Source organism: Camelus ferus, chromosome 16 (assembly GCF_009834535.1).
Source record: "Camelus ferus isolate YT-003-E chromosome 16, BCGSAC_Cfer_1.0, whole genome shotgun sequence".
Classification (NCBI taxonomy): domain Eukaryota; kingdom Metazoa; phylum Chordata; class Mammalia; order Artiodactyla; family Camelidae; genus Camelus; species Camelus ferus.
This window is the reverse complement of record NC_045711.1, coordinates 48,492,771-48,517,429: the sequence shown is the minus strand read 5'-3', so window position 1 is coordinate 48,517,429 and position 24,659 is coordinate 48,492,771. Positions and strand designations below refer to the sequence as shown.

Here is a 24,659-nt window from a genome sequence, read left to right as displayed (position 1 = left end):
GGGGCCCCGGGGCGCAAGGCCACCTCGTGGGGCGCAGAGCGGCCGCTCGGGGCAGCGCCTGGCCGGGGTCCGCCTGCTGCCGCCGGACGCCGGTCGGGGGTCGGGACCCCGGCGCCCCCGCCCCACCCGCGGCCCCGCCCCGCCCCCGCCGCGTGGCACGGCTCCAAGCGCGCGCCTGATTGTTATGCATTGTGTTTCTTGTTGCGAGCGGAGCCGGGCGGAATGGGGCTGGCACAAGCTGTTTCCCTGCCACGCGGCGGTGGCACCTTAAAGGGGCAGCGCCCTCTTCCCGCCGCCGCCCGTCCATCCAGGCTCCCACCCCCGCTCCCGCCAACCCCACCTCCCAGCCTCCCGATGGACCCCGCTTCCAGGAGGCGACCAGGGGCCCCAGCCGGGCTTCGGGCCAGAGGGCGCGCGTCGAGGCCTCCCAGGAGCTGGAGCAGCCCCATGGGGCGCAGGGCACGTGCCGAGGGAGCCTGGTGGGCTGGAAGGCGGGCAGCGAGCGGGGTTTGGGCGGCTGGGGCGCGCCAGGCCCTCTGCCAGGCAAGGGGCGGGGTGGTGAGGAGAGAACCGGGAGAAAGCCAGGGTGAGGAGGACAAGGAGATGGAGCCAGTGGGTGGGCTGGGCCCGCTGGGTGCCAGGTGCTTCCTAATAGAACACTGCTTCGCTTCTAATCCTCACAAAGATTCTGCGAGGTAGCGCTCCTTATTCCCATTTTACAGACGGAAAAACAGAAGGGCGTGGCAGGCGGCTAGTAATCAAGTGGTGAAGCTGGGATTCCAGCTGGTCCGTCCATCCCCAAGTGCCCAACGTGGAGTCAAGGGCCATAGGAAAGAGCAACATTCTCTCACTGGGCATCAGGGAGGACTTCCTGGTGAAGGGAGCAACTTATTGAGCCTGTAAGGGCGAGGAGGTCACCTCCAGAAAGAGCTGAGGGAAGAGGGATACAGGGTGGAGAAACCCCATGTTTAATGTGACTGCCCCTTGCCCTCCCTGTAGAGGGAGCCCCCACCTACCCATGAGTAGGGCAGAGACCCAGGTGGGTGCACTGGCTTCCGTGATGTGGGGTCCTGGACAATAGGTAAATTCTTGGCACCAGATCTTCCCAGTGAATCCTTCTTTCCCTCTCTATTGTAGAGTCTGCTGGTCTCACAGTGTGGAGATCACAGGGGCTTCAGAGAAAGGAACACAAGTCATAATAATGAATAAGAGCTTAGACTCTGAGTCAGAGAGAGCTTGGTTCAAATCTGAGCTCTGCTACTTACTAGCTGTGTGACCTTAGCATGGCAACCTTAATCTCAACCTCTCTGTGCCTTAGCATCCTCGTCTTTAAGTGGAGATAATAGTAATCCCACATCTGAGGTCATGGTGAGAATGAAGTAAGTGTGTGTGAAGCCAGGGCCTGGCACAGATAACACTACCGCTGTATTATTACATTATCATGGATTATGTATTACATTATTACAGAGAGCTCTGAGGCCCCAGGGACAGCAGGACCCCAAGGCAGTAATTGAGGTCCTAGTTTCTAGTCCCAGCTGTCACTCACTTATTGTGTGACACCAGGCAGGTTACTTTGCCTCTCTGTGCTGTGGTTTCCTGATCTGTAAGGTGGGGCATTGGGCCATGAGGCTCCTACCTCTAGACTGTTCCCTCCCCTCCTGTGCCCCCACCCTGACTCCTCAGGGTGGTAAAGCAGGGAGGTTATGGCTAAGTCTCTTTCACACTGTCCTAGGCTCCAATATCCCAGGGGCTGAGCCAAGAGGTCTCTGGTTAAATTGTGGCCTCCTGCCCTGGCTGTGCCCACCATGTATACCCCCCATACGTGGCTATTTGAGGCTGTCCTCCTCTAAGCACCAGCACCATTGCAGCTGTGGGTCATTTGTGCCCACTGCCAGCCCTAGATGCCCCACGCACCCATGTCAGGCTCAAGGGAGGCATCAGAGAATGGTCTGGTATCAGGTTCCCAGAAGTCCCCAGGCCAGATCCCTGGTTCTGATTTCTAGGGGATGAAATCTGGACATGCCCAAATCACAGGCAAGTTCAAAACAGCCCACCTGAAGGAAAGGGCGCCTGGGACACAACCCTGTGCTTTCCCCACTGTCCTGCACTGCCCCAGCAGGTGCCCATGATCCACCGTCAGTCAGGACTCAACCACCCCAAGTGCACTTCATAACTGCTGTTCTTTGGGTCCTCCCAACAGCCCTGAGAGACACGAGCAGGTGGACAGGTGGCACTATTCCCATTTTACAGATGAGGAAGCAGAGGGTTATGTGATTTGACAAAGGTTGAGACCCTGCTAAGTCTGGTGCCCTTTTGGCCACCCCGAGCTCCCTCTTCATCAGACTTCCTTCGTCTGCGGACCTGTGGAGGGGCAGGGGCGGGACACCCCAACTGCTCACTTGGAAAACTGACAAGAAATACGGAACAAACATGCGATGATAAACAGAGATTCAGTAACAAAGATTTTTTTTAAAAAAAGAAACTAAGGTTGATCGGGGGCTTGGGGTGAAATCAGTCTTACCTGGATGGGGCTGTTGCTGAGACAGCACTTTCACACCTGTTAGCTCATCTGGTGCTTAGCAGGTGTCTTATTGTAATTATCATGCCCATTTTACAGAGGGGAAGGCTGATGTTTCTTGGCAGTGCTGGGATTTGTGGGGAAGCTGAGGGGAAAAGAGGGAGGGTTTGGAGGAGGAGCTTCCTGCAGGTGGGTTTCCTGCCTTGACTGCAGCCTCTGGTTTCTGGGCAGTGGCAGGACAGGCTTTTGGTGCCACTTATTTTCACTTACTGAGGCTGTTCTGGGTGCCAGTTTCTGGGCCCAGTTCCTGCCTTCCAGGTGGGAGAGACCCATGAGGTAAAGATCATGGTCTGTATCTTGGTAGAAGTGTGCAGGAGGCATTAGGAACATCTGGAAAGGGACATCTAACCCAGAGAGACTTCCTGGAGGAGGTGAGGCTTCAACTTAAAGTTGAGGAACATGGAGAGGGTGCTCCAGGCAGAGGGGACAGCCTGAGCAAAGACTCATAAGCATGAGGCTTGTGAAAGCTTAAGCAGTTTAGAGTGGCTGAGGGGCAGAGTTCAAGGCAGGGACAAGTGTGAAGGGAGAGCTGGGCAGCAGGCAGATCGAGGTCCATGAGGAGCATGACCTGATCCTAGAGGTGATGAGGAGCCACTGAGGGTGCCAGAGTAGGGGAATACCACATTCAGATTTGCCCTCAGATAGAATGGGCAGGATGAACAGCCTAGGTCCTAGGCGGGAAGCCAGAGGAGCAAGGGTCCTGTGGGAAGTCAGTGCTTCCCAGAGGAGGAGGGCCTGGGCCAGGTCCATAAGGCAGAAGGGCTGAGATATTGGAGGGTGGCTTGGCGAGTAGCATCAGCAAAGAAGAAATGGCAGTGGAAGTGGGACTCATCTGTGTCCCTGGACCTCATCTCCCCTCCCCTCAGGGAGCAGACTTTACCCCACTCAGGGAAGGTATGGGGTAAGGAGAGGAAGCGGCACCCCCCGAGTCTGCTGAGAGGTATGAGTCCCAAGAAGGGGGTCTAGAGCTGGACAGGAACCACCCTGAAGGGGGAGGCACTGCGGGGCCTCTTGGGGCCTCAGAATCAGAGCTTGGTGCCCAGGGAATGGGGGTCAAGCACTCCCAGGCTCAGCCTCCATGCCCTAAGCCCTCTATCTGAAGGCCACTTTGAGGGGAATCTGTGACACCCCAACCCTGTCCCAAGTCCCCCTCCTCAGAGTGAAATTTGTGCAAAAGGCAAGAGGAGGGGCCTTTTGGTCTGGGGGGTTCTGGGCTTAGCCCCAGACCTTGGACCTTACTGCTTTAGGAGAGTCTTGGCAGAAAGGCTCTAGTATCCTGAACACTCTAAGCCAGCCAGGCATTAATGCAAGGAGCATTTATTGAGCACCAACTGTGTACAGCCTATGTGACGCACCAGACTACTGAGATATAAGGTAAGTATCCACCATGGTCAGGTCAGGGACCCAGATGGGTAAATGGATCTTCCTAACAGAAAGTGATAAGTATTAAAGCTGCCCTGCCTGGGGAGGTCAGGGAAGGCTCCCAGGAAGAGGTGTCCAACAGGAATCCTCTTGGTGAGGAATGAAAATGAGTTGGATGAAAAAGAGACTCAGGGTCCAGAGCCCATCAGGGAAGGAGTTCTTTTCAGAAAAACAGGACTCAGAAGCCAGAAGTCAAAGGTTATGGGGCAAAGGTCACTCTACTTTGGGAGCAAGGGAACAATCATGACAGGGCTGGCTTTGCTGGAGGACTAGTGGGTCTCCTCCGTCGCCCTTTGTCCCAGGTTCGGGGTGGGTGGGGGGTGCAGCAGGGGTCTGACCCAGGACTCTCAGCTCAAGCCTGGCCCACCTGTCTTTGGGTGGGGCCTAGACCCAGAGCCGGAGCCCAGGCCTCAGGCAGAGGAAGTCGAAGAGAATCCTGGGAGTGAGCTGGAGGTCAGGACAGGAGGTCAGCCCAGGGGAGGGGGGCTACACCTCACTGGTCCTCCCCCTCCCCCTCCCCGGTGGCACCACAAGGCACGCAGCCGCATATCACTCGTGCCAGCCCTCACCTCCCGGCAACGTCGCCGCATTCTCAGCCACGCCATCTGGCGTGCCCGCCGGTTCCCCAGAACACTGCGGCGGGCGGGGGGAGGGGGCAGCGGGGCAGGTACCCACCCCAGAGCCAGGAGGAAGCGGCAGGTCCCCCTCCCCCAACGTCCTTTTGGACTTGAGGTGGGCAGGGGGCTGGGGAAGGGATGGCAGGTGCTCTCGTGCTTCAGGAGGAAGCTTTGAGCATCTGAACGGATGGAAGAGTCGCCGTCTGGGCAGTGCCAGCCTGCCCCCTCCCCTCCCTCCTTCCCCACAGCATGGCCCATGCCAGGAGTACGGGCCCCTCGGAGGATCCCCAGATTCCTGTCCCTCCCCTCAAGTCAGAGGTGGGGGTGAGAAGAGCCCTGCCCTGTTCCTGCCCTCATTCTTCACCTGTCTGCCCGCCTCAGCCAGGGAGGCCCCCAGAGATGGAGTTAGATGGCTGCGACCAGGGAATGGACACCTGGGTTCTAATCCACTTGCTCCCCGCTCTTGCTTTGACACTTTGGTGGGAAATCAAGCCTCCTTCTCCAGCACACTTGCCCCCACCAATCTTACTTGGGGCATGGTGGTGGTGATGGTGGCGGCAACGGCTAGGTGTCCTTCTGGGTGTCAGAATGGGGTGGAGGTTTACAGATTTATGTGTGTATGGGGGTTTTTTTGGTTTGTTTGTTTGGTTGGGGGTTTTTTTTGGTGGAGCAGGGGGTGTAATGAGAGCAGTTTTATAGAGCCTTCTTCTACCCTCTGAGCAGTTCCCTTGACTGCTCAGGAATGACCTATCCCCCCACCCTCTACTCTACACTCTCAGCCCCCCTCACCCCCGACCCCCTCAGGACCGATGCCTGCACAAAATGGCTGCCACCCCTCTGAGGCAGCCATTTTAGGTGCCCAGACTGTGGCCTCCCCTGGGATGGGGCTATGTCTCCATGGGAACCTCAGACCCTCGGCTCCCAGCTCCCTGGATGGGAGTGGGCAGCAGGAATGGGAGTCTTCCAGGCCTGGCTGAGGTGCCCACCCTTCCCCTTCCCTGTCAGAGACCCGGAGGGGACCAGGCCCCTCACCAACTCCCTTCCCCCAATGCCAGGGGGAGGAACAGATGGCATCTCTGGGTGTCCTTCTCCTTCCGTCTCCTTCCTTTCGTTTCTGGCTCGCTCTGTCTCTCCATCACTGCATCTCTGCCTCTCCGGGTGCACAGAGAGGAGCAGGGATGTCCCTGTATGTTCATGCTTGTTCTTGTGTATGTGGACACTTGTGTGTTATACCTCTTTCAAGCCCATGTCTAAGGTGGGCCCATCCCACACCTCCCTCTGTTCCAATTTTCCCCTGGTTTTTTTTTTTTTTTTTATTGTATCTTCTAAAATAAAGTTGAAATGTGTCGAGTGAGAAAAACTTGTTCCATTTTTCTTAAGGAAGAAGAGACAGGGGCAGCAAACAGACTGAGAGGGATGAAGTTCCTCATACCCTTAGGGATGCCCCCCTGCCCCTCAGGCCTCCTTCAGCAGGCTGAGGTCATTCCTGATAGGAGATAGGAAAGGGATGGAAGGACCTCCGAAGGGCTCCGCTATGCTGCGGAGGTCTGCCTCGTGTCTGGAGCAGAAAGCAGAGCTGGAAGAGGCCTGTGAGGCTTAACCCAGCCCTCAGTGTCCAAAGGAGAGGGCAGAGGGGTAGGTTTCAATCACAAGGAAGCATTAATTTACTTGCTCACCCATTCATTAGCCCATTAATTCAACAAAAACTCAGTTCCCTTATAGACATAGCTTTCTGAATGTGTGTGTGTCTTGGGGGTGGGGGGTATGTACCAGGAATTAATATTGTAAAGCATCTTACAGTTTACAAAATGCTTTAATGAAAATGAGAGTGACATTCATTACAGGCGAACTCTATGACTAACCCTGTGCTGAATTCAGTTCATATCTTAGCCATTTAGTACTGACACCAGCTCTATGAGGTATAGCATAATTGTCCCCATTTTACAGATGGGGAAATCAAGACTGAGAGCTATTATGTAACTTGTTCAAGGTATTCAGCATTCTTAAAGGCTGGCAAGCAGTGTTGGCCAGTAATTAGAGCCCAAAGCATGTGTGTGTAATCAGAATACCATATGACGGGGGGCTCTAGAAAGGCCATGTGTCAGGATTCAAAACACCCCACACTCTGTAAAGGAACAGTGAAGCTTCTAGGGCTGTGCCCAGACATGGACAGGGCCCTGGCCAGCATTCCTGAGTCTTTGCCCCACCAGAGAGACCCTCTCTGCCATGCCCAGAGGGCCCCAGACATCTTCCAGAGGTGGGAGTCTACCTTCCCAGAACCAGGATGTATGAGCGGAGGAAAACTTACCATTGGCTTCTCATCCTTGGGGACCCTGAGGCAGATTGTGGGATTGTAGAAGGAGCACTGGGCTGGGGGTTAAGTCCCTGGATTCTAGACCCAGTTCTGCTTTCCACTGTGTGTTCCTGGACAAGTCAGTTCCCCTTTATGGGCCTCTGTAGAAGGAGTATTTGAAGTGCCTTTTGGTTCCTGGTCAGCCCCACACAGTGCCAGCCCCTCTTCTCCAAGCCCTCCTTAGCCATCATGTGTGTCTCTCTCTAACCTAATTCATCCCACCAAGCATCAGGTCAGTGTCTTACCAGTTCGAAACCCCTTCTGGAAGCTCCTAGAGGGAGAAAACTATCTATCAAGACTGAGGGTGAAACCCACATCTTTGCACCACCACAGCCCTGAGCACATGGTTGACATCAGAGTGTGTGTGGTTAAGGTATAATTGAAGTTGTCCAAGCATATGGAAGCTGGAGGGTGGGGAGGGACAGGAAATGTGGGTCTGAAACAGACAAACGCCTGAATCACGGTGTGGGCAACGGTCTCTCTACACCTGGTTGTGATTACCTGCTTACACACATGAATCTATCTGAGTAGGGGTGTGTATCCATTTTCTGCACCACAGAGTGAGGAACAGGTGTGTGTGTGTGTGTGTATCTAAAGCTACCTCCCTCAGCCCAGGCCATTTGCATCTGTGTCTGGCCCAGTGTGAGGATTGAAAGGTGAGCTGTAAGACAAAATAGCAATTTCCTACCTTCCTTATCAAGACACCTGTCTGACTCACCTCCCCTTGGTCACTCTCAAGACTGCTGGAGTTGGCTTCAGTATTTTCACTATTTTTTGCAGGGGGAGGAGAAGGCTTGAGTCTCCTTCTGGAACTTGAGGTAATTCCGAGCTCAGTCCCCTCCTCCCTCAAATAAGCAAGTCAGAGGCAGGAGAGAAAGCCACTTGTGGGATGGTCACTTGTCTAGCAGGGGAGGGTATGTTGGACAGGGAAGTGGGGAGAGGAGGGAGAGTTTTCGGGGTTAGGAATCCTGACTGAGCCCTCTCCCCCACCCTAGACGGTGGGTGCACAGGCTCACCCCAAGGTGAGCCTTTCCATCCTCATCCCAATATACATATACCCTGAAACACCCAAGGAAATCTCTCCCATCCGCTGACTCCACAGATAGACACACATGTCCCCACAGACACACACACACGCCCATGCAGAGGCACAGACACCCAGGCAAGTCTTTCCTTTTCTCTGTCTTTCCCTTGGTTTGAATTTCGTTCAGCCACATATGTTGTGTGTGCGTGCGGGTGGGTGGAGGAGGGGCAGACAGGGATGAGGGATGGCATGGTGCCAACATCTACCTATGGGGCTTGGGCCACGGACGCCCCCACGCCCACCCTGGGAGGGGGCCTCAGCTGTCCCTTTGTGGCTGATGGGATCCTTGTGGGGGTGGGGTTGGGGCAAGCATAGAGGTTCCCTTCTCCAGACCCGAGGGTCTGGTCCCTGACCCACCTTCGGGGGCCTGAAAGGGAGGAAATGGACAGAGCAGGACCCTGGAGGGAGCATAGAACTGGGGACACCACAAACCCCCAGTTTCCAGCCTTGCCACCCCATTGTTCCCATGTGGGGGACTCTATATCCAAGGGGGGCAACTCCTCCCACCTCCCTCTCAATCCCTGCTTTCCCTGCGTTGGGCGGGGAGGGGAGGGCGGCAGAGATATTTATTTATTTCCTTTATTTATTTAATTTTTTTTTTTTTTTTGGAGTAGAGAGTGACAGATGGCGGCGGGTCCCGGGGGAGCCGGCTCTCCCCCAATGCAGACGCATGCCAATCACCGTCTCTCATGTGATAGCTGCTGCCCGTGACGTGCCAAGCCCATATGGCCTGGCATAGAGGCTGGTACCCCGCCTGGTAGAGATGCCACACTCGCTCCGCGGTTCGCATGGCGCTCTGAAGACGCCGGCGCCTGCCGCCTTGAGGAGCCGCTGCCCCCGCTCCCTGAAGATGGGGGAACAATGAAATAAGCGAGAAGATTCCTCTTCTCCCCCCTCTCTCTCTTGCCCCCCTCCCCCCCTCCCCTCCCCTCTCCCCTTGACTCCTCTCCGAGGTAAGTTGTCCGAAAGGGAGCTAGATCTGACCCGCCGGTTGGGGGGGAGGGTGCGGCTTCTTCGGCCGATAGGAGGGTCCCTAAATCCCCCCTTCCCCAGACGATGCCCCTCATGGGGTGTGCATCGGAGGCGTCCTGGGTTTCCTCTCCCCGAGGGGCTGCAGCTCCGGGGGCTGCGGAGGGAGGCGTCTCTGCCTGCGATGGGCTTGGGGAGGAGGGGAAGCAGGGTCATGGGGGGGGGCGTGAAGAGGCTGAGATGGGAACCCCCCATGGTTGTCCCGGAGGAACCTTCGACCTTTCCCCACGACTGAAAAAAAAGAAGCAAACAAGCAAATTTGGATTTTTTTTCATCAATCCCTAAATACAACGAGATCTGAAGAGCCGTGTGGGAGGGAAGCAGTTTAAAGGGGGGAAGGGGGTCCCTGACCGCAGGGGAGACGGACGGGGCTCGCTTCTCTCAGTCTCCTCCCCACGCCCGGGTTTCTCAGTCCTCGCCGCCCCGAGCCGGCTCGGGGAGCTGGGGACGCCCGGCTGGAGGAGACTATCCTCCCGATCCTCCCGCCTCTGGAATTGGGGCTGCGGGGGTGGGGGCCGAGCCGAGGGCGGCGCGCGGCCAAGTTGCAAATTGGATTAGGGAGCGTGGGGGTGAGAGCCACCGGAGGGTGGGGGAGCCGGGCAGAGGGGCCCGGGCCGCCGGAGCCGCGGAGTGGGGCAGCTGTCCCCACCGGCGGCCGCCCAGCCTTCCTCCAACCGCCGAGAGAGAAGAGGCTTTCAGGGCGAGTGCACCGCCTCCCCAGGCGAAGAGATCTCTGTTCTCTAAAGCCCCTGCTCGGTCCCTGCCCAGACCTGTAGAAGGCCCGGCGTAGGGAGCGGCCCCTCGTTCAGGCGAGGGGTGGAGCCGGGCCCCAGCGCTGGGGAGAGAGCCTGGGCCGAGATCCTGGGCGAGCGGCTGGGGCAGGGTTGGGCCGGCTCAGGGTGGGGCAGGCAGAGGAGGTGGGCATCCGGGGCCCCCTGGGCAGGAACCCGCACTGGACTCGGGGGTGGAGGCGGGTTGAGGAGGGCGGCATGACCCCAGCGCGCCCCTCATTCTGTGCTCTCTCTCTCCCCTTCCCGCCTGCCGGGCGCCCTCAGGCACCATGCTGACCCGCCTGTTCAGCGAGCCCGGTCTCCTCTCGGACGTGCCCAAGTTCGCCAGCTGGGGCGACGGCGACGACGACGAGCCGAGGAGCGACAAGGGCGACGCGCCACCTCCACCTCCGCCTCCGCCAGGGCCGGGGGCTCCCGGGCCCGCCCGGGCCGCCAAGCCGGTCCCTCTCCGTGCAGACGAGGTGCCGGAGGCCGCGCTGGCCGAGGTCAAGGAGGAAGGCGAGCTGGGGGGCGAGGAGGAGGAGGAAGAGGAGGAGGAGGAAGGGCTGGACGAGGCAGAGGGCGAGCGGCCCAAGAAGCGCGGGCCCAAGAAACGCAAGATGACCAAGGCGCGCCTGGAGCGCTCCAAGCTGCGGCGGCAGAAGGCGAACGCGCGGGAGCGCAACCGCATGCACGACCTAAACGCGGCGCTGGACAACCTGCGGAAGGTGGTGCCCTGCTACTCCAAGACACAGAAGCTGTCCAAGATCGAGACGCTGCGCCTCGCCAAGAACTACATCTGGGCGCTCTCAGAGATCCTGCGCTCGGGCAAGCGGCCCGACCTGGTGTCCTATGTGCAGACGCTGTGCAAGGGCCTGTCGCAGCCCACCACCAACCTGGTGGCCGGCTGCCTGCAGCTCAACTCGCGCAACTTCCTCACGGAGCAGGGCGCCGACGGCACGGGCCGCTTCCACGGCTCGGGCGGCCCGTTTGCCATGCACCCCTACCCGTACCCGTGCTCGCGCCTGGCGGGCGCACAGTGCCAGGCGGCGGGCGGCCTGGGCGGCGGCGCAGCGCACGCCCTGCGGACCCACGGCTACTGCGCCGCCTACGAGACGCTGTATGCGGCGGCGGGCGGCGGCGGCGCGAGCCCGGACTACAACAGCTCCGAGTACGAGGGCCCGCTGAGCCCCCCGCTCTGTCTCAATGGCAACTTCTCGCTCAAGCAGGACTCGTCGCCCGACCACGAGAAGAGCTACCATTACTCTATGCACTACTCGGCGCTGCCCGGCTCGCGGCCCACGGGCCATGGGCTGGTCTTCGGCTCGTCGGCTGTGCGCGGGGGCGTCCACTCGGAGAATCTCTTGTCTTACGATATGCACCTTCACCACGACCGGGGCCCCATGTACGAGGAGCTCAATGCGTTTTTCCATAACTGAGACCTTGAGCCCGCCCCTTTCTTTTTCTTTTGCCTTTGCCCGCACCCCTGTCCCCAGCACCCCCGAGCGCAGGGGCATCCCCACCTACCCCGGCGCGGGGCGCGGGGAGCGGGCCGCCGGTCCTGCTGCTCTTCTGGGCAGCGAGGTCCTCTTACCTGTGGGTGGCCCGTCCCAGGGGCCTCGCTTTCCCCAGGGGACTCGCCTTCTCTCTCCCCAAGAGGTTCCCTCCTCCTCTTTCCCAGGGAGTACTTTAACAGGGACTCCTCTTCGGGAACTCCCTGGAGACCCCTCCGCCCTAATTCCCAATTCCTGCACTTAGGTTTCCTCCTCCCCTTTCCCCCTGCAGGCCCAAAGGCGTTGGTAAGGGGGCAGCTGAGCTGTGGGATACTGTTTCCCGTTATTATTATTATTATTATTATTATTATTATTATTATTATTATTATTATTATTATTATTATTATTATTATTATTATTATTATTATTATTATTAAACACCGAGCTGCCGAGGCAGAAAGGAGCAGGGTGCCCCCTCTTTCTTGTAGAGGGCAGAAGTCAGGGCGCCTGAGCCTGGACCTGGAAGCCCTTATCCCCACCCTTAGTCTCAGCATTCTGTGATTTTAATTTTGGCGGGAGGGAATGTGGATTGAGAGGAAAGAGAGAGGCCAAGACAATTTGTAACTAGAATCCATTTTTCCCTTTCCCCTTTTTTAAACAAACAAACAAACAAACATACAAAAAAAAAAAAAAAGGCTAAGAGGCGACGGAGGCCAAACGCAGAGTCCGGATCGGAGAGAAAACGCAGTAAGAACTTTTAGAAGCAATAAAAGGCAAAAAATACTACTACCAATAATAAAAAAAGACACAAATATCTATGCAAGGAGGTTCTGACTGAGCCTAGCGGCCCGGCCCGGCCCCGGGATGCCCCTCCCGGCCCGCGGGCCGCGCCGCCCAAGCGCGGATCTGTGCACTTTGGTGAAGTGGGGGCCGACGCTGCCCCCTCCCCTCCCCAGGTTCTTACAATCAGAGACTCGGAGATTTGGGGCCCCAGTGCCACTGCCCTCCCCCGCCCCGTCCCCGTTGTGCGTCATACTGTTTTTAAAAAACCTGTTTCCAAATTTGTATGGAATGGCAAATTGTTGGGGGGGGTCGGTTTGGGGAGGGAGGGTTTGCATGAAAGACACACACGCACACCACACCGCACGCACACGCAGGCCCGGCGCGGGCGTCCGGGGGCAGAGGGAGAAGAGCCCGCCGGCCCCAGCTCCCCGCAGGCACCTATCCCTTCCCGGGACTAGGGTGGAGACCGAGTCCTAGGGAAAGCCCCGCCCCTGCCCGACTGTGCCTCGGTGGGCGCCAGGCGCCGGCGATATCCCGTGGCTGGTGGCTGGAGGCTGGAGAGGGGGTTTTGTCTGAGGCGTACTCTTGGCTCTGGTTGGCAGTTGGGCAGGGAGAGGGCTGAGGGCTCCTTCTGGAGGTTTCCCCAAAAAGGGGCAAAAGGAGAACCTCTCCCCACCGGAGGCAGGAGATGAGGCATCCAAACACACGATGCAAAAATGCAAACCCACAGGCGACACACACACGCACTCACCCACACGCTCACACGCAATTTTACCTTCCTCTTGTAGCGAAGATGAAACTCCCGTCGGACACCCGAAGTGCATTGCGTGTTTCTGTTCAGTTTAATGACGATTAATAAATATTTATGTAAATGAGATGCAAAGCCGAACCCGGTTTCTCACGGTGGCCTCCTTTCATTCCGGGGATTGAGCTGGGGCTCCAGGTGATAAAGAAACAGAGTCCAGTGACTGTACAGTGGCCAGGTAGAGGTACCCCCTGGACATTCCTGGGTGGGATTCCCTCACTGCAGACCCCCTCACACTCACCCACTGGGCACCAAAACAGCTACACCCGCTGCCTCTCCCAGACCTTACACAGACTTACACACACCCCAAGCACAAAGCATTGCACTAATCTCCCTACACTCCTTCAGTTCCCAAACACGCACATGCACCTCCTTTAAAAACAAAATATCTTTTCATCACTGAAAAATGACTTGAGTTGGGAGTAGTCGGTCATTTTACGACCCTCTGCCCACTGTTGCAAAAAACAAGCGTGCAGAGGTGAAGAGACAATCACTTGAGCCAGATAGGGCTGTTTTTAAATTTAAAAAACTATCAGGTTATGAGGATGAAATATTAGCGGAAGAAGTCTTTTCAGTCTTAAATTTGTGTTTCAGGGGAATCAGCCAGTTTTAGCCTCAGGAATGTTAAAATTTGTAGGGGTGTTGATGAAGTTGGAGGAAAACTCCAGAGCTCTGTGGGGTGGGAACTGAGTCTAGGAGCCCACCAGGTAGAGTGGAGTTTAGCCTAGCCATGAGCTTCCCCTGACAGGGCATCGAGAAGCCCTCTGGTCCACATCAAGACAACCCCCTTCCTGCCTGGTGCAGCTCCCGAAAGAGGGAAGCCCTCAACATAGGCAGACAGAGAAAGGGCACAGCGGAGGATCCTCTCTCAGGCAAGGTAACCTCACAGTTCTTTCTCCAGCCCTCGGGGGCAGAGGGAGCTCTGAGCTGACTTCCCTGAAAGAACCCCTCCCCCCAAGACAGCAGTACCCACTAGACCCCTGGAGTATTTGGAGAGGCGTCTAAGTCCCAAAAAGCCCCTCCCCATCCCAAAGCCTGAACACACTGAGAAGTACCAGGACTGGGCTGTTTCTGATGCTGCGTACTTAAACTATTTTTTTTTCCCCGAAAACACTTCTGCTCATTTTAGGGCTGAAATGGGGGTTGTAGTGTTGAGTTTGGGGCTTAAGGTCAGGCATGCTGAGATTTTGAAAAGCTGGATCTAAGATCCCAAAATGAGAGCACCCTGACAGAAGGGGGAAAGGGAAAGGTAGTTGAAGGACTCCCTAAATACGAATGGGGGGTGGATTGAATTATACTCTCTGCCCTTGAGCTCAGCGGCTCGCCTAAATGACTACTCCAGTAGAGACATTGCTTTCCCTCCTCCACCCCAGGCTGGCTGAGGGCGGAGCTGGGACCGGGCCGGGAGCTGTCCGCTCCCGGGTGCTGACTCTCGCCTAGCCTTGTGCTTTCCAGCCCCAGAGAGAGGCTGAGCTTGCCTGGCCCTGGGGAGAGACGCGCAGTGTGAGACCCTTCCCAACGCCCAGCCTGTTGAAATTTTGGGCGGAATTCTTCCGCAGTTTTTGGAGAATTTCACTGGAGTCCTTTCAAGATTTCATTGCCTTCTCTGGAATTCTCATAAGATCGCTTCCCTAGTGTGAGATTAAGAACTGCACCCTTCATTCCAAGGATTTGCTCCTGTTGATGGCCTAAAGGAATCTTATAGACCTCTAAATCACCCCTATTCTTGAGAGAAAGAAGTTGACCCACCTTCAATCTCCCTCAATTCTTGCTTGGAGTATAGAGTAAGATGCTTGCCTCAGACCCAAATCTGAGGGAATCTGGTCTGCTCATGGCATGGGGTACGGCCTGACAGGGAAAACTGGAGAGGAAAAGAACTTGGTACACATCCTGAGGCCTGAGTCTTATCATGCCCTAAAAGCAAAGTTAATTGGGCTTCTGTCCCACTCAGCTGGCTTCCCAGAACCCGTTCTGAAGTCCTGGACTGGGCAGCATCCAAGTAGCTTGGGGCTGGAAGCAAAAGACCCCTCCATGTGGCTCCCCTGGCCAGACCACAGACCCCTGTGCTTTGCTCTTCAGGCTGCTCCACCCTGCTTGATTACGCTTTTGAAGGTGGATTCTAGCCCATTTCCAAGGATGCTGGTGACTCTTGGCCAAGGCGTCTGTGGTCACTTTGGGCGGTCGGCGTGCCCGGGCCCCTTTTGGGGCGGGTATCCCCAGCGCCTCTGCTTCTGGTGAATCTCGAATCCTCATAAGCCTTTCCTTTTCCAGTTCCTGACCCTTCCCCCACACTCTCTGCACTCTGGCTGCGCTCTGTCCTCCCATCAGCCTCCTACCCAACACTCAACTTCCCTGGCGAGATGGTGAGATGAGCAGGAGAAGAAGATGTGCGTGGACACACGGCCCCAAACTCCCCCTTGCAGTTTATTCTCTCTTGCTGGCTTTCCCGCTTGCGCGTACACACACAGAGAAGCTCCAGGAACAGAAGGAGGTGTGTTTGTAGGGGGCAAAAAGGGGCCAGAGCGGTGGGAAGGAGAGGGCAGAGGGAGAAGTCACAGAGAGAATGCCCTCCTTGCCCTAGCCTGAGCAGTGGGATCTCCAAGCATGAACCAGCCATTTCAGCTCAACTCCTGGGCTGCAGAACCAAAGGCGGAGCCGAGATCAGTCAGGAGGGCATTCTCTCCATGATTTTCCTGCCCCTAGCCTTTCAAAGACCAGAGTTTGGAAATGACTGGGAAATAGAGATGTCTCTGAGTCCAGGTCATTTGTAGATAAGGGGGGAAAGGGAGGAAAAGCATTTCTACTCCTCTTGTCTCATTTAACTCTATTCCAACCAGGATCTGGACAGTTAGCCCCTGATCCCCAGTGAACCTCCAGTGGACCCCCAGCTCTGATTTCATCACCCAGAGGGACAGCCCAGAAAATCGCTGAGTACAATCCAGAGAAACCGAGACCCATTGGAGTTAGCGACAGGGAAACCCTGACATTCTGTAAACTCCGCTGGCTTATGTTTACATCTTTTCCCCTTTTATAGGAAAGTCCAGAAACCAGTAGATACAAGAATCTTGAGGAGAGGTCAGAGATTTAATTCCCTCTTGAGTGACATTTTCTTCCTCCTCTTCCCTAGAATCTTTAACCCCGAGTTGCCTGCTCCTTGGAGGAATCTGTTGACTTAAGAGAACACTCAGACTGAGGGATATTTCTAAATTCCACAGTTTAATTCTCAAGGAAGGTGCAAAGAAAGAGATGGTGCATGCCAGGCCTGATCAGCCTTGACTTCCACCTTCATTTCCGAGCCCTCAATGTGAATCCAGAAGTCAGCCCAGGATTCCACACCTGAACTGCCCCTACGTGCTCAAAGGAGAAAGCTTCTTTTTGCAAGATGTGAGAGGTGGCAAAAGTCTTGGCTTTCACAACAGGCTTCCCAGCTCACAGCCTCAGACAGTGTCACTTTTCTTTTCTTTAGGGCTAGATGCTCAGGCACTGGCCACAGGCCTGGAGAGAAGGTGAAGACCTGGGTTGTGAGAAATCTTGAAACTCTACTCCTTTTCCAAATCCTGAAGTAATTTCTGCCTTTCTGTTCAGCATCTTCTAAAATTCTAGACAGTTTTCCTGGTTAAGAAGTGGTAAGAAAGGGCACAGACACCTCGGGAAGGCTGTTTTGCTCTCTGGAATTTTCTCCACCCTAAAGCACTAGGATAGGAGCATGCCGCCCTCCTGAAAGTGCCAGCAGGAGAAGGCCCAGATCCAGGCTAGGCTCCCAGGCAGAAGGGCAATGGATTTCTGGGGAGAGATGCCAGGGGTTGAGGGCCTCAGCCCCCTAGTGTGGGGAGTGGAAGCTGGGGTGCTCAGAGCGGGAAAAGGTGAGGGAACCCCCAGTTGCTGGCTGTGCCGAGGGAGTTAGGTAGAGACCCTGCCCAGATATGAGCCCTGGTATGGCTCTGGCTCTGCCAACTCGCTTGCCCTCTCCAGCGCAGGAACCCAGCGCGGTCTTTCAGGACTTGACTAAGGCTGCAGGGTTCCCAAGTCGAGTGTGTATCTGGTGGTCGGTTATTCGAACCTTTCTTTCGGCTTCTCTCCACCTCTGTCTGTGTCTCATTCCTCTTTTCGGAATTAATTGAATTAGGAACGGGTCTTTCCGGGGCGCTTCCACTTCTCACCCGAGGCTGCGCTAGCCAGGAGGCCAAGGCTGCGAGGTCAGGTCCCACCGGGGCCGAGGGAGCCCCCAAGCCCCTTCGGGGACCCGCGTGCCAGTTCTTACCCTCAGCCAAGTCTTCGCCAAGGGCACAGCTGGGCGGGGTCTGGGCAGTCCGCCCGGCTTGGGACATCTGTTCTCGCCAGAGTTGCATTAAAGGCGAGAGGTGGGGGTAGGGGGGCTCAGAAACAACCCCTCAGTTCTGAGCCGATGCCTGCTTTCTCGACGACCGTAGGCGGAGGCGTCAGGGAACACCGGACTCACAAAGTTCTTTCTTTCCCCTTGGGAAAAGTGAGAGAATTGGTGTGGGGCAAGTGGGGCTTTCTCTCTTGTCTTCATCTCTCCCGCTCCCTAATCAGATGCTACAACCAGCCTCATTGTTGGAGGGCAACTGGGTACTCCTGCCCCGCGGGAGCTGCCTGGGAGCTCCCCGGGGGCCTCGGCACCCAGGATACCGCAGAGGCTGCGGGACGGCCAAACGCGGAACGGATCCCGCTTGCAGCGAACTAGCGCTCGGCTAGGCTCTGAGGCAGAGGCCGGGGCGCAGCGCCGGGGGTGGGTTAAAAACAATTCAATTAAAACATCGAAAACATTCGGGTTTATTTTGGGGGGAGGGTGGGGTTTTTTTAATCTGAGAAGAACCACACAGCCCGTAAACAAAATCAAAACAAAATCCTTAACTACTGATCATTTTGTAGAAAAAGACAGAAAAATTCCTTAGACACTTCTCCCTTGGTGCCGCCACGAAAAAAAGCTCCCGGCTGGCCAAGCCCGGCGCCTGGACACCCCTTCACCACCCCAGCGCCCTGGCGCCGAGCCCAGGTCGCCCCCTGCCCACCCTTCGCTCGCGCGTTGGTGCCAGTCTGTGCCACTCAGCCGGTGCCCGGTGCCCGGTGCCAGGCGCGGGGGGAAAGCGGGGAGGAGCCGAAGCTCCAGCTTAAATTCCATGGCATCTGTTCATTATTATACAGTGAGGATTTTTATATGGACAGCTAAATTAAAGACAGATTTTTGCCAGAATTGCAGATCCCATAAAAATGATGACACAGGATGGGGGCTTTTTCTTTAAAAAAGGAAAAAGAAAGAAAGATTAAAAAACACAACCCAACAAACCACAACCCAAACCCCTCTGTGCCCCTCTCTTCCGACATTATCGAGTTTCTTTGCCCCCTTTGCCTGCCTCTTCTTCTGCCACCAGCACCGGTTGCCCAGGGAGAACCAAACCCCAGTAGCTCTTCATGCCCATCCTGCTCACAGATGCCCAGTAACCAGCCAGCTCGCTCCCACAGCCGCGGGGCGGGCAGAGATGGGATAGCCAGGTCAGGTGTGGAGGGTCAGGATGGGAGCTGGGAAAGAGCACCAGGAAGGGGCTGGAGTCAGGGGGCCTGACTTTTCCGTATAACTAGTTCAAAGGGCAGGCTGCAGTTTTGGCTGTTTGCCAAGGCACGTGGGGCCCTCCATTCCGGGGCTCCAGAGTGCACCACCCGGTTTCCCCTCTCTAATGAAGGCAATCCAAGGACTGGGCACTGGGCACAATTTACCCAGGAGCAGGAGTTCTGGAATTTTGAATTTCAGAGATTCTAGAAGACTGGAACTTACACCTTGGTGATATTCTAGAACTTGCAGGGATTCAGGAATACTGGGTCAGGGAGGCTCTGGTTGCAACAACTCTAGCTGCAAAGATTTAATGTTCGGGACAGTGTTGTAGAGTCCTGGGGTGAGACTGAAAAAGTCTGGGCAGGCAATCATGGGAGGGTGGAAGGAGTGAGGGCCACTTTCAGGGGTTCAGATATGTCCTTCCAAATTAGTGGGAACCTTTCTTATTTTTCTTTCATCTATTTTTTTTTCAGGGAAGAAAAATAAAAACCGGTGGAGTTCTGTGTCCTCTAGACAATTGTGCTGTCTGTGTCTGTCTGTAACTGTCTGTGTGGCTGTCTGCTCATCTCCCTCAGATTTGGAGCTGACAGAATTCATATCAGAAGAGTGAGCGCAGGGACATCTGTGTGCGGAATGACTGTGCCTACTCGAACCTGCCAATCGCTTCTGGCACGAGCTGGGTAACAAATGCCTGTTACCTCGGAATGCTGGCGGGTGGGGGTGGGGTGGGGGAGGGCGCCTGGCACCACCGGGCTGTCAAGTCCTGCCAAGGACCCCTCCTGCCCTCCGCGGGTCCCGCCCCCTTCCTCGAGTTGTGGGTCCACGGAATTGGATTGTTCATTAATTAGCAGTGATTAGAAAATTTGGGTGTCTCTTAGCCCGGCCGGACCGGTCTCCTCGGCCTCCCTAATCTCGAGTCCAGCTCCCTTCCTGCCCTCCCTCCACGTTCTCTGGATTAACTCCGGGTTTTTACTGAGGGCAGGCAGGCGGCCAGTTGGGGGTGGGGTGGCTCACGGAATGCAGGGAAAGGGGTCTCTGGAGGGAAGAATTCCGCCGAAGTTGCCAGGAGGAGTTTCTGTCGCGAAGTAAGAGGTTCTGCGTGGAGGGTTTGCATAGACGCGGCTGGGCTGTAGGATAGGGCACAGAGACTGGTGATCGCGGACAGAGACAGAAGAGAGAGCTAAAGAGATGCTGCAGAAGGGAAGGCAAGAGGCCGGAGCAGCGCTGACCCCGTTCCCTCCGCGCCAGGAGCCTCTGGGACTCGGCCTAGCCCGCTGCCGAGACCCCGCGGGCCTCCGCCGCCCCTTGACCCAGGTCTCCGGCTCGCTCCCTGATCCATCAGCCGGTTCTGCTGCTGGAGGTGGGGGAGGGGGAGGGCGCCACGCCACAGCCGGTGCCAGCTTGGGGGGTTGGGGGCTGGTTACTGCGAGGAGGGGCGGAGAGCACATCTAAAATTCCGAGACATCTGTTCACCCAGGGAGGAGACACCGGGCGCAAGAAGGCTGGGCGCCCCCAACTCGCCAGCTCTGCCCGCGGTTCCAGGGCCGAGACTCCCAACACCCACCTCTAAGCCAAGTCCCTACCCTCAACTACCAACGCTGGCCTGCGGAGGAGGCAGAGGGGGCGCCAAGCAAGAAATCGGGCTGGGGTTGTGGAATTCGCAAGCTGCTGTCCTACTGGCGGTTCCTTAGAAGTGGGGAATCAGGGCCCAGGGGAGGGTGGAGATCCTGAAAAGGAAGATGTGGAGGGGTATCTGTAAGAATAGATCTCCCCAAAGCACCCACAGACACCCCTACACACATATACACATACATATACACACAGACTCAGAGATCATAAACACTCAGATATAAATGCACCCATTCCTATAAACACACATAACTGGCCCTCTTCATATTCAATCACTTATTCAGTCAAGCAGTTTTATGGATTCTTGGTCTGTGGTGGGCCTGGGTTAGATACTGGGGACATAACTTCTTACCTACCAAGAGCCGTAAGCACATTCAGATACTCAAATGCACAGACCCACGCACTGCCCTCATATTCACACAGATTCTGTTCTTAGTGGGAGGGGGACCTGGAGGGACGAAGTTCTTGTGGCTGTTCCATCCTCCTCATTGTAAGCAGCTCTCCCAGGGGAACCTCGGAGAGGGTCTAGAAGCCCCAGCGGGGGGCTCTGGACCCCCTGTCAGCCTCGTATCATCTTCTTACCTACTCTTTATTGGTGGGAGCTGCTGTCCCCAGGTTTTGCCTGAACGAGCTCCAACCCCATATCCCATCAGGCCTTGATGACCACGTCTCTCTTTTCCTTGCCTTGGCCTGGCACCTGCCCCTCCACTAGGGCTGCCCTAGCTGGGCTGACAGAGGCCAGGCCTCTCAGCTGGGAAATGTCCATGTGGTTGCTACTTAAAAACTGATTTATGAGGCCATGGCGGCTGCGGAGGCTTGGCCTGCGGTCCTGGTAGTAATCAAGGGCATATGCCCATCTCGCCTGGCACTGCCCAGCTTGTGAGCCCAGCCCTGGCCTCTGCTCTCCTGCTGGGAAGGGAGAGGCATAAAAGGTACAAAGTCTTTCTCTTCAAGCCATCTCTCCCTCCTCCACTCTCTTCCTTTTCCTCCTCCTCTTCTTCCCTTTCCTCTTTCCCTCCTCCCTTCATCCCTCCTCCTTCCCCTCCTCCCTTTCTCTTCCTTCTCTCCCAAGTGGCACGGACCAGCCTGTGTGCCGGGCTGGCGCTCACAGCTGCAGCCCATCTGCTATGATTGAATGGTGACAGTGATGAGACAGGAGCTGGGGGGAATGGGAGGACATGGGGCTGCCCTGCCACCCCTAACCCCTCCTTGTGCCAGCTTCCACATGCTTCCTTGACCTCCAGAATGAGACCATCCATTTGGCCTGTACAAGGTGGGGAAATCCCACCCCTCTAAGTAGTGAGGGAATTCCTTTTCCCCCAACTAGATTTCTGAGAAGAAAGAAGGGGACAAGAAAGAAACAGAGGGGTAGGAAGAAAAAAGGGGAAGGGATTGGGATTGGGAGAGCAGTCAGGAAGAAATGACCCACGTGTCCACATCATACAGGCCTGAGCAAGCCTGGGGCACCAGCACTGAACAGGGTGGAGTGTGAGGCTTCAGTCTGGTCAGAGAGGCACGGATTTAGGTCCAGGGTCCAGCTTTTTCAGGAATCCAGGAAAACATCCTTAATAGCCCCTCATGGGCATCCTGTTCCCTAGACCAGGGGGTTCCCCCTCTGTATCCCAGAAAACTTCCTAGCTCCTTCTCCTTAGGAGTAAACTTGAAAGGCTGGGACATCATAGTCCTCCATGGTGCCCAAAGGTTGGACCTGAAACTATAGCAAAAAAAAGTCTAGTTAAACAGGAAAATTTCTCAACTGATCCTAGTGCAAGACCAAGACAAAACAACAATAACAACAACCTGGAAACTAACAGATATTTGGAACTTATTGTGTATCAGTAACTGACTTAACCATTATGTATGAGCTGATAATCATCTCAACCACATTGTGAGATTGGTACTCTCATTACAACTATACTACAGATAAGGACACTGGGGCGCATATGCCCAGCTTGTATCTTAGGCTTGGCTTCTACTCTTTTGATAAGAATAAGAGAATAATTAGGAGGTGCAAAATTTTTTAGGACATCCAATATCCCTTCTTTTCTGCTTACTCTTCTTCTGCCTCTCTTCTTCCTCTGCCTGCTCCTCACCATCAGTCTCCAGTGAACACCCACACATGTGGCTTTCTCTTCCTGCCACTGCCCACATGCACATAGGTGGAAACACCACCAAGGAGACACACACTCTTCCCATTCCACCCACGAAACCACACACACACACACACACAGATTTGATTGCATCTGACTCCACCAATCCTCTTTGCTGGGGCAGCTGCTCTTCACATCCATAGCCCTGTCCCATGGGATCTTTCTGCCTGAAGCTCTGGGTGAAGGATGCCATTGTGAACAGCTGCAGGACCAGGCTGGACTTCCAGTCTAATCTGGGCCCCCAAGGAGCTTGAGGGAAGCAATTTGCTCCACCTGCCCTTTCCCTGGACACCAGAATCTGTCAGGGTCATTCATGCCCTCTCTAACTCCTGCCATCTGCATCTCCACCCTCTTCCTTCCTTTTTCTCCAGGCTCTCTCCTCTTCCTTCTTTCATCCTTCTGTCCATCTTCACAACTCTTTCTCTTTCCCTTTCTTCTTTTTTTCTCTCTCATCTCCCCCGTTCTCCCACCTTGCCTAGTTATCTGATAAGCCTTTTGGTCCTTGAAACCCTCCCCTCCCAGTCAGGGCAGTGGGCATTACTCATGTTCCATAAATTTCACAACTAAGAGGCTGCTGGTGGGAGATCCATCCCTCCTAGGCAATCCCACCAGAGGGAAGCTTTTATCTCAAGAGAGGGAGATAGGAGCCCATAATCCAATCTTGTGGATAAACATTAAGCAGTCACTAAATCCTTGCAATCCCCAGAACAAATCCAGATCAACATTGTTGTCCACTTGCCCAACACAAATTAGGATAAGAAATCAGGTGGGGAGTTATTTGCAGGGTCATTATAGGGCTTACCTGGCGTTTGTTTCCTTCCTCTACTATTTTAAGGTTCTCTGTAAGGTCAAAAATACACCTGGAAAAGGACAACTGGAGGTCAACAGAAACCACACATCCAGGGTCCTTCACCTGCCATTTTACCCTTACCAAACTCTTTCCATTCTTGGCTTTGAAAGGCAAAGATAGATAAATCCTTGAGCCTGATCCTGCACTTGGGCAGGAATGGGGGCTGAGTTCACCTTTTGTCATCACTTCCCTCTCCTAGTCCCAGTGTTCAGGCATTCTTTGATACTCCTGGTATCTTTTAATCTGTCCCTGTCCCTGTCTCTTCCTCTGTCTCTCATCTGTGGATTTCTCCCTCCCTTATCTGCTCTATCCTCCATTCCTTCTTTTCTTGATCACCACCTATCCCAGGACTCCCTCCATATCTTCCCGTTTGGTCCTTCTGTAAGGAGGTCTGCCTGACTTCAGCACCACGGACAGAGACACACCGTGGGTTTGCCTTACTAACCCGAGGGTCAGGAAACTAGCAGGTCTACTGCCAGGATCTGTGCAAGTGGTGACTGCCCACAAATTTCTTTGGGCGTGTCCGAATGTGCGTGTATGAGTATGTCAGTGTACCCAAGCCTTTTGTGAACGCCTGTGTCTGTGCCTCTCTGGGGCACACGCCTGTGGGCGTCTCCGAGTGCATCTGTGTGTTTGTTACTGTCTGTGCTGTGTCCCCGCCTGCTCCCCGTGTCCCTGGCTGAGAAAGGGGACGGGATGGGGACGCTCCGTTCTGGAGGTGGGGGAGGCAGCGGGTGGCTTAGTATCCCAGCCGGGCCTGGGGGCGTCATCTTTGCCCAGATATGCGCCAGGCACCATGTGGCATGTGTGCCAGCCGGCACAGGCTGAGGGCATTCTGCCCAGCATGGGGGAAGGGGGGTGCAGAGAGCTGAAGGCAGACAAGAAGAGGTGAGAAACTGAGCTTAGAACTCAACTCTGGGACCAGGCCCTTTCCATCTGCATGAACTCCACCCACAGGCACAGGTATGAAGAAATGTGCAAGTTATTTGCCTTTGTAGGGGTGCAGACAACCAGATAACTACCTCACACACACATATATTCTGAGGAAAATGCATGAGAAGCAGGCTTATCCTGGCTTGTGAAAGTGTGCAAATCACCATACCAGTTCCTTCACAAATGTACACACACATACACAAACACCTAAGTCATTCTCAGGAAGCGGACGAGGCAAGAATCACAGAATAGGACCCTTTATCATGTGGGTGGGCACTTCCCTCCAGTGATACAAGGCCACCACTTAAAGGGTCTTGTAGCTCCTACAACTCTTCCTTTCCCAACAAATGGGCATATTTCCCTTGTAGAGTGCAGGCCCTGGGGTTACCATCACAGGTGCCTGCCCTCTGCACCCAGGTAAGTCTGGGAGGATAATGCTTCTTCTGTGCTTCATTTGGGACAGAATGAGTGAGGGGAAGGGGAAAGACATCCAAATGGCTCCCTTCCATCACTCATGCAGTCCTCATCCCCCAACCCCCAAGAGTTTGCCTTTGTGAGGGGTTAGACAACCAGATAACTGGAGACAATCCT

The 24,659-nt window shown here is 55.4% G+C and overlaps 1 protein-coding gene across 1 annotated transcript; it reads left to right on the top strand.

Annotated features, from left to right (window-relative positions):
• Positions 1–9,917: 9,917 nt before the first annotated feature.
• Positions 9,918–11,292, top strand: NEUROD2 (neuronal differentiation 2). Its single transcript, XM_032498229.1, has one exon. The coding sequence runs from the start codon at positions 10,144–10,146 to the stop codon at positions 11,290–11,292; it is 1,149 nt and encodes a 382-aa protein (XP_032354120.1). The 5' UTR covers positions 9,918–10,143.
• The last annotated feature ends 13,367 nt before the right edge of the window (positions 11,293–24,659 follow it).

What these genes read in the sequence shown, in the direction of transcription:
- NEUROD2 (XM_032498229.1), top strand. Translation starts at nt 10,144, where the DNA reads ATGCTGACCCGCCTGTTCAGCGAGCCCGGTCTCCTCTCGGACGTGCCC.